At 41.5% G+C, this 11,623-nt stretch overlaps 1 protein-coding gene and 1 long non-coding RNA gene across 3 annotated transcripts in view; one reads left to right on the top strand and one right to left on the bottom strand.

Annotated features, from left to right (window-relative positions):
• Nucleotides 1-13: 13 nt before the first annotated feature.
• LOC133658469 (uncharacterized) overlaps nucleotides 14-11,623 on the top strand; it is a 31,133-nt gene continuing 19,523 nt past the window's right edge. The window contains exon 1 of the long non-coding RNA XR_009827473.1: nucleotides 14-65. This is a non-coding gene — a long non-coding RNA (uncharacterized LOC133658469). The remainder of the gene's footprint in view (nucleotides 66-11,623) is intronic.
• ppp5c (protein phosphatase 5, catalytic subunit) overlaps nucleotides 3,811-11,623 on the bottom strand; it is a 38,402-nt gene continuing 30,589 nt past the window's right edge. For both annotated transcript variants that reach the window (XM_062060542.1, XM_062060543.1), the window contains 12 exons: nucleotides 11,346-11,587; nucleotides 10,830-10,977; nucleotides 10,634-10,755; nucleotides 10,489-10,554; nucleotides 8,815-8,913; nucleotides 8,634-8,739; nucleotides 8,428-8,570; nucleotides 8,222-8,309; nucleotides 5,326-5,366; nucleotides 5,059-5,237; nucleotides 4,896-4,977; nucleotides 3,811-4,811 (listed from right to left, as the gene is read on the bottom strand). In XM_062060542.1, the coding sequence (XP_061916526.1) occupies nucleotides 4,749-4,811; nucleotides 4,896-4,977; nucleotides 5,059-5,237; nucleotides 5,326-5,366; nucleotides 8,222-8,309; nucleotides 8,428-8,570; nucleotides 8,634-8,739; nucleotides 8,815-8,913; nucleotides 10,489-10,554; nucleotides 10,634-10,755; nucleotides 10,830-10,977; nucleotides 11,346-11,587 (1,379 nt within the window). In that variant the 3' untranslated portion in view covers nucleotides 3,811-4,748. The remainder of the gene's footprint in view (nucleotides 4,812-4,895; nucleotides 4,978-5,058; nucleotides 5,238-5,325; nucleotides 5,367-8,221; nucleotides 8,310-8,427; nucleotides 8,571-8,633; nucleotides 8,740-8,814; nucleotides 8,914-10,488; nucleotides 10,555-10,633; nucleotides 10,756-10,829; nucleotides 10,978-11,345; nucleotides 11,588-11,623) is intronic.

The raw sequence follows: 11,623 nt of genomic DNA, 5'->3' as shown, positions 1-11,623 counted from the left end.
GCATGCAGAGTTTAAACGCCAAGAAAAAGACACATCCGGTGACGCGGCTGGAAGTGATCTATGAGGTGTGTCAAAGTGATATACATATCTTGGTGACGACTCAAAAAGTCGTACATTGTATTCGTCAATGTTCTTTTGAAAACGAGAGGCAATGTAATTAATATTACGGGGAATGGGTGAGGGCGGACCTACGTCACTTCCGCCTACCAATCCCCTAGCAACCGGGAATTCGTTGAAAACAAACCAGCTCACAGCGAACACAGCATTGACATAAAAAGCATTTAACGAGCGTTGTGGCTTGGAAGTCGGCGTTAAATCCTTCATTTACGCATTTTACTTATTCGCATATCGGGTGAAAAAACAAAAATGTATTATTTGCGTCAGACTCGTCTCAGTGAACTTTAAAGCTTCTCAGGCTTAGCTTAGCTTGCTAGTTAGCTTAGCCTGCGCGCTACTAAGAAAGAGACGCGGAAGTTATCAACAACAAGATCAAGTGTTAGTGTATAAAATATTGAGAGATTTGAGGGCTACATGTATTGAATGGCAACATGAAAATTATAGGGTTTATTGGTTTTTAAAAACCCAACTGTTAAGTGCAAATTTAAACGAAACCGGTTTTCGAAAATAGCTAGCTAGGCTATAGACTATATAGTATATTACTTACTTAACTTAATCCTCTTCTTCCCGGATGGGAAATAAGGCTTCGACGACTCTACGCCATTCATCTCGCTGCTGTGCTCGTCTCTGTGCCTCGCCCCATGTAAGCTTCATCTCTTTCAGCTCCCCTTCAACTGTTCTTCGCCAGGTGTTCTTTGGCCGCCCTGGCTTACGTTTTCCCGGTGGTGTCCATCTTAACGCTGCCTTTGGTATCCTCTCGCTGTCCGGTTTTCGAAAATAGCTAGCTAGGCTATATATTATATAGTATATACCGCATGTTATTTTTGTACAACAACAACTTCAGCTGTCGAACGTTATAAGGTACAAATTCAACAAGTACAACATTAGCACGGACGTATAGCCAAGTTGTGGTTAAGAAGGTGGGTTTTTGTTCCTTATATTTACAAGAAACGAAGTGATCCGAACACACGACCCGGGACTTTGGGGGACTCCAGTGAGAACCGTCCTCGTTTTCCAAGTGTAAAGCTGCGAGCCATTTATCTCGTCTCTGTGGGCTTTTATCACGCTTTGGCAGAACAAAATACAACCTTTGTTTTCCCTGTTTCCAGTTGTGGTTAGCACAACCAAAAACAACACAGTTTTTCGGCATTTTGGAGGCAGAATGACGGGTTTAACCAGCGTAGGTCGACAGGTTAAAGAGTAATGGCAACGGTTTGTTTTCAACGCCAGTCTGGTTGCTATGGCTCGAAGAACCCGTATGTAGCTCAGTTGCCCGGATGTCGGCCCTCACCCATATATTAGAATCGAACTTTCGTGTTTGAATATTTTCAGCGTGTTTACGATGAGCTAGCATGCTAATGTATACGATGAGCTAGCATGCTGCCGTGACGTTGCAAAAACTGCGTCTTGATTTACCGACCAAAAGTAAACTCAAGTAATTTACCGTTCACTGAAATGTCTGTAGTCATAACATCAATTCAATGCACAGAAGAAAAAAAACGTCATCAATTAAATGCACAGAAGAAAAAAAAACTTCTCAGGCCCAACTATTTGCCAAGAATTGTTTAAAATACAATTACCGTATTTTTCGGAGTATAAGTCGCACCGGAGTATAAGTTGCACCTGCCGAAAATGCATAATAAAGAAGGGAAAAAAACACAAGTCGCACTGGAGTATAAGTCGCATTTTTTGGGGAAATGTATTTGATAAAATCCAACACCAAGAATAGACATTTGAAAGGCAATTTAAAATACATAAAGAATAGTGAACAACAGGCTGTCATATGACGCATAAATAACCAACTGAGTGAGAACGTGCCTGGTATGTTAACGTAACATATTATGGTAAGAGTCATTCAAATAACTATAACATATAGAACATGCTATATGTTTACCAAACAATCTCCATCCATCCATCTATCTTCTTCCGCTTATCCGAGGTCGGGTCGCGGGGGCAGCAGCCTAAGCAGCCTCTCCCCAGCCACTTCGTCCAGCTCTTTCCGGGGGATCCCGAGGCGTTCCCACACCAGCCGGGAGACATAGTCTTCCCAACGTGTCCTGGGTCTTCCCCGTGGCCTCCTACCGGTCGGACGTGCCCTAAACACCTCCCTAGGGAAGCGTTCGTGTGGCATCCTGACCAGATGCCCGAACCACCTCAACTGGCTCTTCTCGATGTGGAGGAGCAGCGGCTTTACTTTGAGCTCCCCCCGGATGACAGAGCTTCTCACCCTATCTCTAAGGGAGAGCCCCGACACCCGCCGGAGGAAACTCATTTCGTCCGCTTGTACCCGTGATCTTGTCCTTTCGGTCATAACCCAAAGCTCATGACCATAGGTGAGGATGGGAACGTAGACCGACCGGTAAATTGAGAGCCTTGCCTTACGGCTGAGCTCCTTCTTCACCACAATGTATCGATACAGCGTCCGCATTACTGAAGACGCCGCACCGATCCGCCTGTCGATCTCACGATCCACTCTTCCCTCACTCGTGAACAAAACTCTGAGGTACTTGAACTCCTCCACTTGGGGCAAGATCTCCTCCCCAACCCGGAGATGGCACTCCATCCTTTTCCGGGCGAGAACCATGGACTCGGAGGTGCTGATTCTCATCCCAGTCAGTTCACACTCAGCTGCGAACCGATCCAGTGAGAGCTGAAGATCCTGGCCAGATGAAGCCATCAGGACCACATCATCCGTAAAAAGCAGAGACCTAATCCTGCAGCCACCAAACCGGATCCCCTCAACGCCTTGAATGCGCCTAGAAATGCCAAACAATCTGTCACTCCTAATCGCTAAATCCGATGAAATCTTATACGTCTCTTACGTGAATGAGCTAAATAATATTATTTGATATTTTACCGTAATGTGTTCACACATAAGTCGCTCCTGAGTATAAGTCCCCGGCCAAACTATGAAAAAAACTGCGATTTATAGTCTGAAAAATACGGTAATTGAGAAACTGGTCAGGCGGGCAGGCTCTACGATCGGAATGAAACTGGACTCTCCGGTGATGGTGGCAGAGAAGAGGACTGTGGAAAAACTAGGGAGCATCATGGATGATGCCAGTCACCCTCTGCATAGCGTTATCAGTAACCAGAGGAGCCTGTTCAGTGCTAGACTGCTTCATCCCAAGTGCAAGACTAATAGACTCAAAAACTCCTTCGTCCCACACGCCATCAGACTGTACAACTCCTCTCTGGAGGGGAGGGGGGTACTAGGATGACAGGGGACGCAAAGCAATAATAATACTGTAATAAACTGCAACAAAAAACAGTGCAATAAATTTTAAAAGGTGCAATATACACATCACATCTTTTATATAATCGACAGTATTACCGTTTTCTAAATGTTTTCCTCTTCATAACATGGTCACTACAGCCTAGTTTATCTTGCTATATTCTTACCTTTTACTGTTATTTTTATTCTTTGTTACTTTTTATTTTTATTCTTAATCAATTGTATTTCCATTTTTACCTCCATTATTTACTTTAAATTATTTTAAATCTGTACACTGCTGCTGGAATTGTAATTTTCCTGAAGGAAATCAATAAAGTACTATATGTATCTTAATTAAATTGTTTCCCATACATAAAAACTAAAAAAGTGGAAACAACAAATGCTTTAAGTGTTGTACATAAATATATTGATTTTGAATTATTGCTGTCCCCCACAAATGACCCACACATTTCTAAAACTACTGGATTGATTTTTTGTATTTTTTTTTTCTCCAAACATTACATGGAATCTCAAATGATACAGTATATATACACATTTTTCTATTTATTGTATTTCTTTACCTAAAAAGTAGAGGGTCATTAGCCAATGCAGCTGTGCGTTTCAACTAAGACAGGATACATTTTGGACGTTTTGTGTATTGGAGAACTCCACAAGTCAGTCACAGGTCATCGAACATGTTGAGGAGACTGGAGCAGTGTCTGTGTAGGGCCAACACCAGAACTGGTTGGGACAGTGAAGAGTGTGCAAGCTGTCGGGGTGGTAAGACAGAGAGCAGCAGTATTTTCCTCCGTGGGAAACAGTGCAAATTAAACGTTACCACGTCTGTTCTAGCTAAAACCCCACAAATGGCAAACAGCACCTCTGTGTGGACCCAGAGTCAGTCTCTCTTTGTGAGCTGGGATCTTTTGTACATTGAGTTTTCATATTCCTGTCAAGTAATAAAACATGAAGAAAATGACATACTGGTTGGAGACACAATGATGGAAATGCCATCCTTAAGCGTTTCAGATGTGCGCACATGCTAACAGTATCTCTTGGAGTTACTCCTTGTGAAAACTTGACAATCATTCGACTACAGATCTTTGGTACGGACCTGAAATTTGATTCCATCTGCTGAGTACATCAAACCTTTAAAAACCAAGCAGCTCCAAGGAGACACGTCTGGGATATTGGATTTGTGTACGAGGCGAGCAGACTGTGGAAATGGGGATTTTCCAGTTTGAACTGATAAACTTGTGGACTGGGCGGGTCTAAGCGATCTCCTCCCATCTGAACTACACCGCACCGTGAATAGGGAGCGGGATCCCTTAGGCCAAAGCTGGAATCGAGGACACAAAGATTGAAGTGTGTTGCTTCAGGTCAGACGGGAGGTTGTCCTGACGAACCAGCGCCGCTTCTACATCATCCCCAACTGCATCAGCGTGTTGGCGTATGCCATGGGCTTGACATTCGGATGAGGCTGGAAAGAAGAGTGATGACGTCACTTTAACTGCTGAATTAAAGTGAAACAGGAAGTTGTCATGCGGTGGACGGTGCTACTGACCACAGCAGTGAACTGGTGGAACTCTAGCTTGAGATCAGATCCCCTGAGGTGGATAAAAGCTCCTTTGTTTCCCATCTGGTCACTGTTTGGAGCAGAAGACGACACACGTTACGAGCGAGTAGCCCCAGTCGCTACTGACTATGCTCTAAAAACGGGTACGTACCAGTAGTTGGGTGCTGAGAAAACGGTGATGCACTTTCCTGAGTGAGTGACCTCGTAACCCTCAGCCTTGACCTCGTGACTCCGGATGATGTAGTCCAGTTTGTTCTGATCCAAGAAGCGCTCTGTCACGTCCGGACCAAACTGACAGCTCACCCCTCGCTTGCTGATCGACCGGCCGTTCTACATCAAGCACATGCTTATTAATTAGTTCACGTTGGATTGAATGGGAAACAGGAAGACACAGATGAGGTTTTCGGGCGGTGCTGACCTGAGGTTGGGGGTCTGACCAGAGAAGGTCACACATGGGACCTGCAAGGGAAAGGCAAGGAAGATGTTGAGATGTTCTTCATTATAATCATCATTAGGAATGTGGCAATGATCAGCCGATTTTAATAAAAACTATGTCATCGCCATTGTCTATTAATGACTTTTAAAGCCGATCCCCTGTGACAGACATTGTATTTTATAGCCCCTCACCTGACAAGCGGCTAGCAGCTAATTATGTCTCCCCACACAATGTAGCTGCTTCCCAAGTTAACAATAATCACTTCTATTACTGCAAATAAACTACACTTCTTAGTACCATTTAGGGCTGGGCGATAAAACTATAACAATATATATTGCGATAAGACATGTGATCAATATCAATAGAAAATGGGGTCGATAGAACGTTCGATAATTTCACTGAGTTCTGTTAGAAAAAAATAGGAAGAAAGGCGGGGGTGTAGGCAGAGGAAGGGCTTTGGCCTCTCGACCTATCACGGCCAAGCCTGAACCGCAAGGCATTCTGGGAAATGCTAACAGGAAAAAAAAATAAAAGAAGCAACAACTGCTAGCTGACGACGAGGAGTGAAACGAAATGGGAATATGAGTGCGGCAGCACGAGAGGAAATTGTAAATAAAAAAGGAAACGTCACGTCACCAGTATTTTGGATTTTTTTGAATCCGATACGAATCAGAGTAATACTGTCTGCAAACTTTGCAAGGTCGTCGTCCCGACCAAGTCTGGGAACACGACAAACTTATTTTACCACCTGGGCCGCTCTCACCCGCTGGAGTACAGCAGTATCAAACAGCCACAACCATCTACATCAGCCGGTGCAAGTGGAACAGCACAGAAGCGGCAACAACAGACCACCATCGTCTCGATGGTGGTCAGTTGTTGCCGCAGACAGTATTACTCGGCAGCAGTGCCATACGACAAAAATTCAAAACGTTATAAAGAAATAACGGATGCAGTGGTGTATCAATTAGCGAAGGACATGCTACCGCTCAGCATAGTTGAGAAGTCTGGGTACAAGAATCTCATACACGTGCTCGACCCCCGTTATGTTCTACCTGGCCGAAAGCACTTTTCCAAGACAGCTATTCCTAAGCTTTACACAATGTGCAGGGAATCCGTGGAAAAGGAGATACTGAAGTTGGTTTGATTTTTCCATAAATGACTGAGGAGGGTAACAGGTTTGTTTTGTCACAGATGTTCAGACGCAAGTTTATTCCGATGTTTACAATATTCTGTAAGACATGTTTGTTTCTGCTTGCTTAATGTGACTGTTATTTATTTGCATATATTGTTACCAATATGGCTTTAAAGCTTGAGTTGTGCACTACTAATTTCTTAATTACAATACTTTGCACATTTTGTTGGATTAATCATTTATTCAATGTCAATATTTGCACATCGACCAGTATTTTCATTTATTTGACTGTGTTTCATAATGCTGACCTCGTTCTAAAGGTTAAAGGTTATATTTAAAATAAAAGTATTTAAATTCAGCCTTTTTTCTCCTGGTCTTTATTTAGAATAGTTTTTTTTTTTTTAAATAAATAATTATCGATATCGACTGATATGAAACACTTATATCGTGATACATTTTTTAGTCATATCGCCCAGCCCTAGTACCATTCATTATCAACTATCATTATAAAGAGAAATGAAAATATGAATGTATGATGTATCATATGGTATCTGTATATATGTAAAAAATAAACTTCAATCATAATCATTAGAGAACGAGGCTAAACATGTTACACACCGAAAGCAAGTCAGGCGCAGGCATGCTAATAGCTAAACTAACTGCTAAACTAGCTTTAAACACCACCAGTAAATAAGTGCTAAGAAAAGTTTAAGAAGTGTAGATAGGTGTGTGTTACAGCAGATATTAACAAGGAGATTAATAAGAGAAAAATATAAAAACAGCTGTTGGTGTGTCAGCATTATGGCAATCAATACGTGTTGTGTGAGAGAAAGGCAGCTCAATCCAGAAATTGATGTCCATATGAAAGGTATTATCAGTGTATGATCGATATTAGAGTGATTGGGTCGATATTGTTACTCTCAAAAAATGTTTCTTTAATGTTTCCAAAATCAGCGAATAATTCTCTGAACTTAAGTCATATTTTTTTATACATATAAAACACTTCTTTGTGGTGTACATAACATGTAATGGTAGTTATTTAGTTAAAATTTTGCATAGATATGTTTGACAGACCATTTTGAAGCCGCTTTATGAACATCTCTTCAGGATACACCGTTTTGTGGGCGGCCTTAATTACATGGCTCTACTTCGACTGCATCTTCTCCCCGTCAGCCATGTTGTTGTTTTTAGCGCTTCCATAGAGAGTCTACTGACAGATATAAGTTAGAACTATACGCTACTTTCTATTAGAAATGGCAACAGCAGAGGATGCATGTACATGTACGAGCCAGTCTTCCCCACAATGAGGAAAGAGAAAAAAAGGATCTTATTGACTACAGCGTCGGATTACAATGGGGGACTCACGCAAAGCATTTTGGGTAAATTTCTACCATATATGGAAAATCCGCTGACATCACTTAAAATAAACAACACAAATGGGGCAAGGAAGACAATATCTCCGCAATGCCTCCATGGTTTGATTTCATATTTTCAGGACTTACGCAGATCCCAAATACAAAAATACAGGTACCAATAGGTAAGAACGGTTGGTTTTGCATAATAGGTTCCCTTTAAGGAGGGCAAAAATCGATTGATTTAAAACACTCGTAGATAGTCGTTTTTGAATGTATTTAGTTATTGTGTACTGTTGACCTTATTTTGATTAAACAATTGTACGTAATAAAAGATATGGAACCTTGATCGGAACATCCTTATTCATCATCTTCAACTACTAGGAGATCATACCTGAGTCTGGAGGTTGTCGGTTCCTTTCGATCTTTCTGAGGTCTTCCAACGTAACTCCATCTTCACTGAACAGTCCCCCGTGCATCACCTGAGGCGCAACATGTCATGGGTGTTAATATTTTAACCGTTCCATAAAGTTTTGCTTTATTGACATGTGCTGTATGGCGTGTTAAAGCATGTTTTAGGTAATATAGCACAATGCTCACCAGTATTTTGTTGTTGATACACTGAGCAAGCGGCAGCCACTGGAAGACCTCACTGAATAGCTGGAACATCTGCGCTGTGTATTTGGCCTTGACCTCGCCCTCAAAGCCGTACATCTGGTTCATGTTGTCCGTTTCGTGGTTACCTGCAAGTCAGCCAACCTTAGCTCACAACTCCAATCGAAACAGACGAACGTGTGACGCCTCACCTCGAAGCAGGTGAAAGTTGTCGGGGTAGAGCAGCTTGAATCCAAAGAGGGTGAGAATGACCTCCAGAGAGAAAGAGCCACGGTCTACAAAGTCACCATTGAACAGCTGCGTTCACTTGAGTTAAGAACTTTAGTTGGAAGCACAAACTGAAGGCTGCGGCAGTCAGACACAAAAGGATACGTAGGGATTGCTCTCAGTCGGGAGGCCGTTCAACTCGAAGATGTTGAGGAGATCATAGTATTGCCCGTGTGTGTCGCCACAGATAGTTATTTTTTCTGGCTGTTGGATGACAGAACAGATTTAAGTATTTCATGAAGGAAATAAAAAACAAATTGAACAGTTCACCTCAGCTTTATCTCGTACTGTGATGCTAACATGCATCAAATGTGAACTGCTTTTAGAGCTGCAGCTACCGATTATTTATGTAATCTATCGATTAATTTGTTTGATTAATCAAATAAAAACACACTGTCTCGCCTCAATGCGTCTTTTAGGGAAAATAGCCGGAATAAACAAGGATTTTTCTAATGACATCTTTCTTTCTATAAATGCACATAACATTGAAATTTTGCCAAGGGAGCATCACTATACACAGTATTATATATATAAAAACATGAAAATATGTATGTAGTATGGTAAATTGAGTGACAATGTATTTTACAATTTAACACACACATTTAAAAAGGTATTAATGGGAGGTTTGATTTTTGGACAAACAACTCATCAGCATTAACATAAACAGTAGATGCTAACATGCTCTCACATGTTTACATGTGATTGAATAAAACATTAATTCCTTATGTAAGTCAAACATAAAACAGCGTTCGATACCAAAATAGACTTTAACCTATAATATAAAATACTTCCGGGGTTGTGACCTCCGTTTACATTTCGTCAAGTCAAAAATATACCTTCTCGCTGGCTACTAATAAATGCCCTACAAGTACAACTGGTTCGGAGCCAACAGTGTTCGGATTGTCATCCAAATATGATCAGCAGCAAAGTAGACAGTCGTTAACGTTGTGGCTCGAAGAGCAAACAGAGGTGACAACAAGTAAGCTAGCTAAATAATTAGCTAACTAGTGGGCTTGTTTCAGTGCTCCTGGTCGTCTCCCAGTCCTGCAACTCAGTGCGGCTGAGGCAACCGTTCAACATTTTTTGTTTATATCTTATTTGTATTAATATTTCATTTTAAAAAATGTAGAAGTATATTTTGTTGTGAAAATCAATGTTTTTAAAAAGGCGGATAACGCGGATATCCGCGTTTTTGCAGACAGAAAGGGACAAGCGGTAGAAAATTGATGGATGGATGGATTTCGCATGCCTGCACTTAGTAGGCTGTCAGCGTTAGTCGAGCTAGCCGCGGGCTACAAACAAAGTACACCATTTAAAAAAAACAAAAACATGTCTGTTTATTTTACGTTTTGGGTAAGCACAAAAAGTAATACGTGTTATTTTCGGAGGAGAAGCGCTGTGATCAAAGTATTTTAAAGTAATAATGGATGTCTCTTTTTTCTGCTTACAAAATGAATGAGTCTTGAATCTTGTCAGTGCTCATATGGATCAATTCCACCAATTTTACTTATTTAAAAAAAAAAAAAAAAAAGTTTCCAGTTTGTTTATGTACAATCCCTTTTTATCAGTTTTTGCTCCCTATCGCACAGTACTACAAATACAGTACAGCTATGCAGACAAAAGCTTTAGCCAGCAGAAATGGCAGCCACAGCCCGACAATCCATCCCCTTCCACTTATCATTTCCTAAAATCACGTGCCCTTTCGAGCCGTATCATGTGCACTCTGTTGCAACAGTCTGCTTTACTAGCTATCTTGAGAAGTTTGAAAGACATTCTCACCTCTTTTATCGCAATGTCAACAAGACTTGGTAGTTTGGATAAAAGATCTTTAACTTGCACCAAAATCTGTAAAATAGAACAAATAACTCATTGCATGCACAAAAGTTTCCTTCATTGTGTATTTTTAAGCAAGTAAAGTGTTTACCTGATACGCACACTTTCTGTGCAGTTTCTTCTGCTCTTTAAACCATTCCATCATTTCCTTCATGAACTTCATCGTGACCTTTCCATCCTCCAGTTTGGGCCCGGCGTAGTCGTCCTCGATCGCTGCCGTGAGAGAGAATTGTCATTTCAGAGCAAACATGTAGGAATGCATGCATTGTTTTTATTTGTACACTCACTCATGCTTTCAATGTCCAGAGAGTCGACGACTGACTTTTTGATCTCGTCGCTGGCGATGGCTCTCTCGAAGGCCTTCTGTTTGACAATCTTGTTGCATTCCTGATATTTCATTTTTGCATCCTTGTCGTTCGGTCGAACACGCACCACCTGTCATGACATTACACATTATAAAATGTTTATGTATTGATTCATTGGTCCAAGTGCTATTTTAAGGGGGCTTAATCCAAAAATGAACATCCATCCATCCATTTTCTACCGCTTGTCCCTTTTGGGGTCGCGGGGGGTCCTGGAGCCTATCTCAGCTGCACATTATTTCTTATATTCCAATAAATGAAACAACACCAGATACGAATTGATGCCAGTTCTTGCACGCTCGACCACTTTGGAATTATGACTGGATTACAGGATAATCCCCGTTTCAAACTGTGGAGATTAAGATCCACACACATGCTTAACCTGGCCAGGTCTATATGGTTCTTTCTTCCTTACTCAGTTTCAGGTTCTGCTGTTCTTACCGTCTCATAGTCCTTTAATGCAGCCTTGAACTTGCCCAGCGCCATGTTGGAAGTGGCCCTGCGGTAATATCCTTTGATGTAATTTTTATCTATATCCAAGGCCTTGGTCGCATCCGCCAAGGCATAGCCGTAGCACTCAGTGCGCAGGTATGCCAGACTGCGGTTACTGTAGTAGATGGCATTGGATGGATTGAGGTCCAAGGCCTCTGAGTAGTACTTGATTGCATTATCATAGTCTTTATCTGCAAAACACAAAGCACATTTTCACTGGATAAAAT

The sequence above is a fragment of the Entelurus aequoreus genome, linkage group LG10 (assembly GCF_033978785.1).
Source record: "Entelurus aequoreus isolate RoL-2023_Sb linkage group LG10, RoL_Eaeq_v1.1, whole genome shotgun sequence".
NCBI classification, from domain to species: Eukaryota; Metazoa; Chordata; class Actinopteri; order Syngnathiformes; family Syngnathidae; genus Entelurus; species Entelurus aequoreus.
Note: the sequence above shows the minus strand (reverse complement) of the source record. Positions and strands in the feature narration are given on the sequence as shown.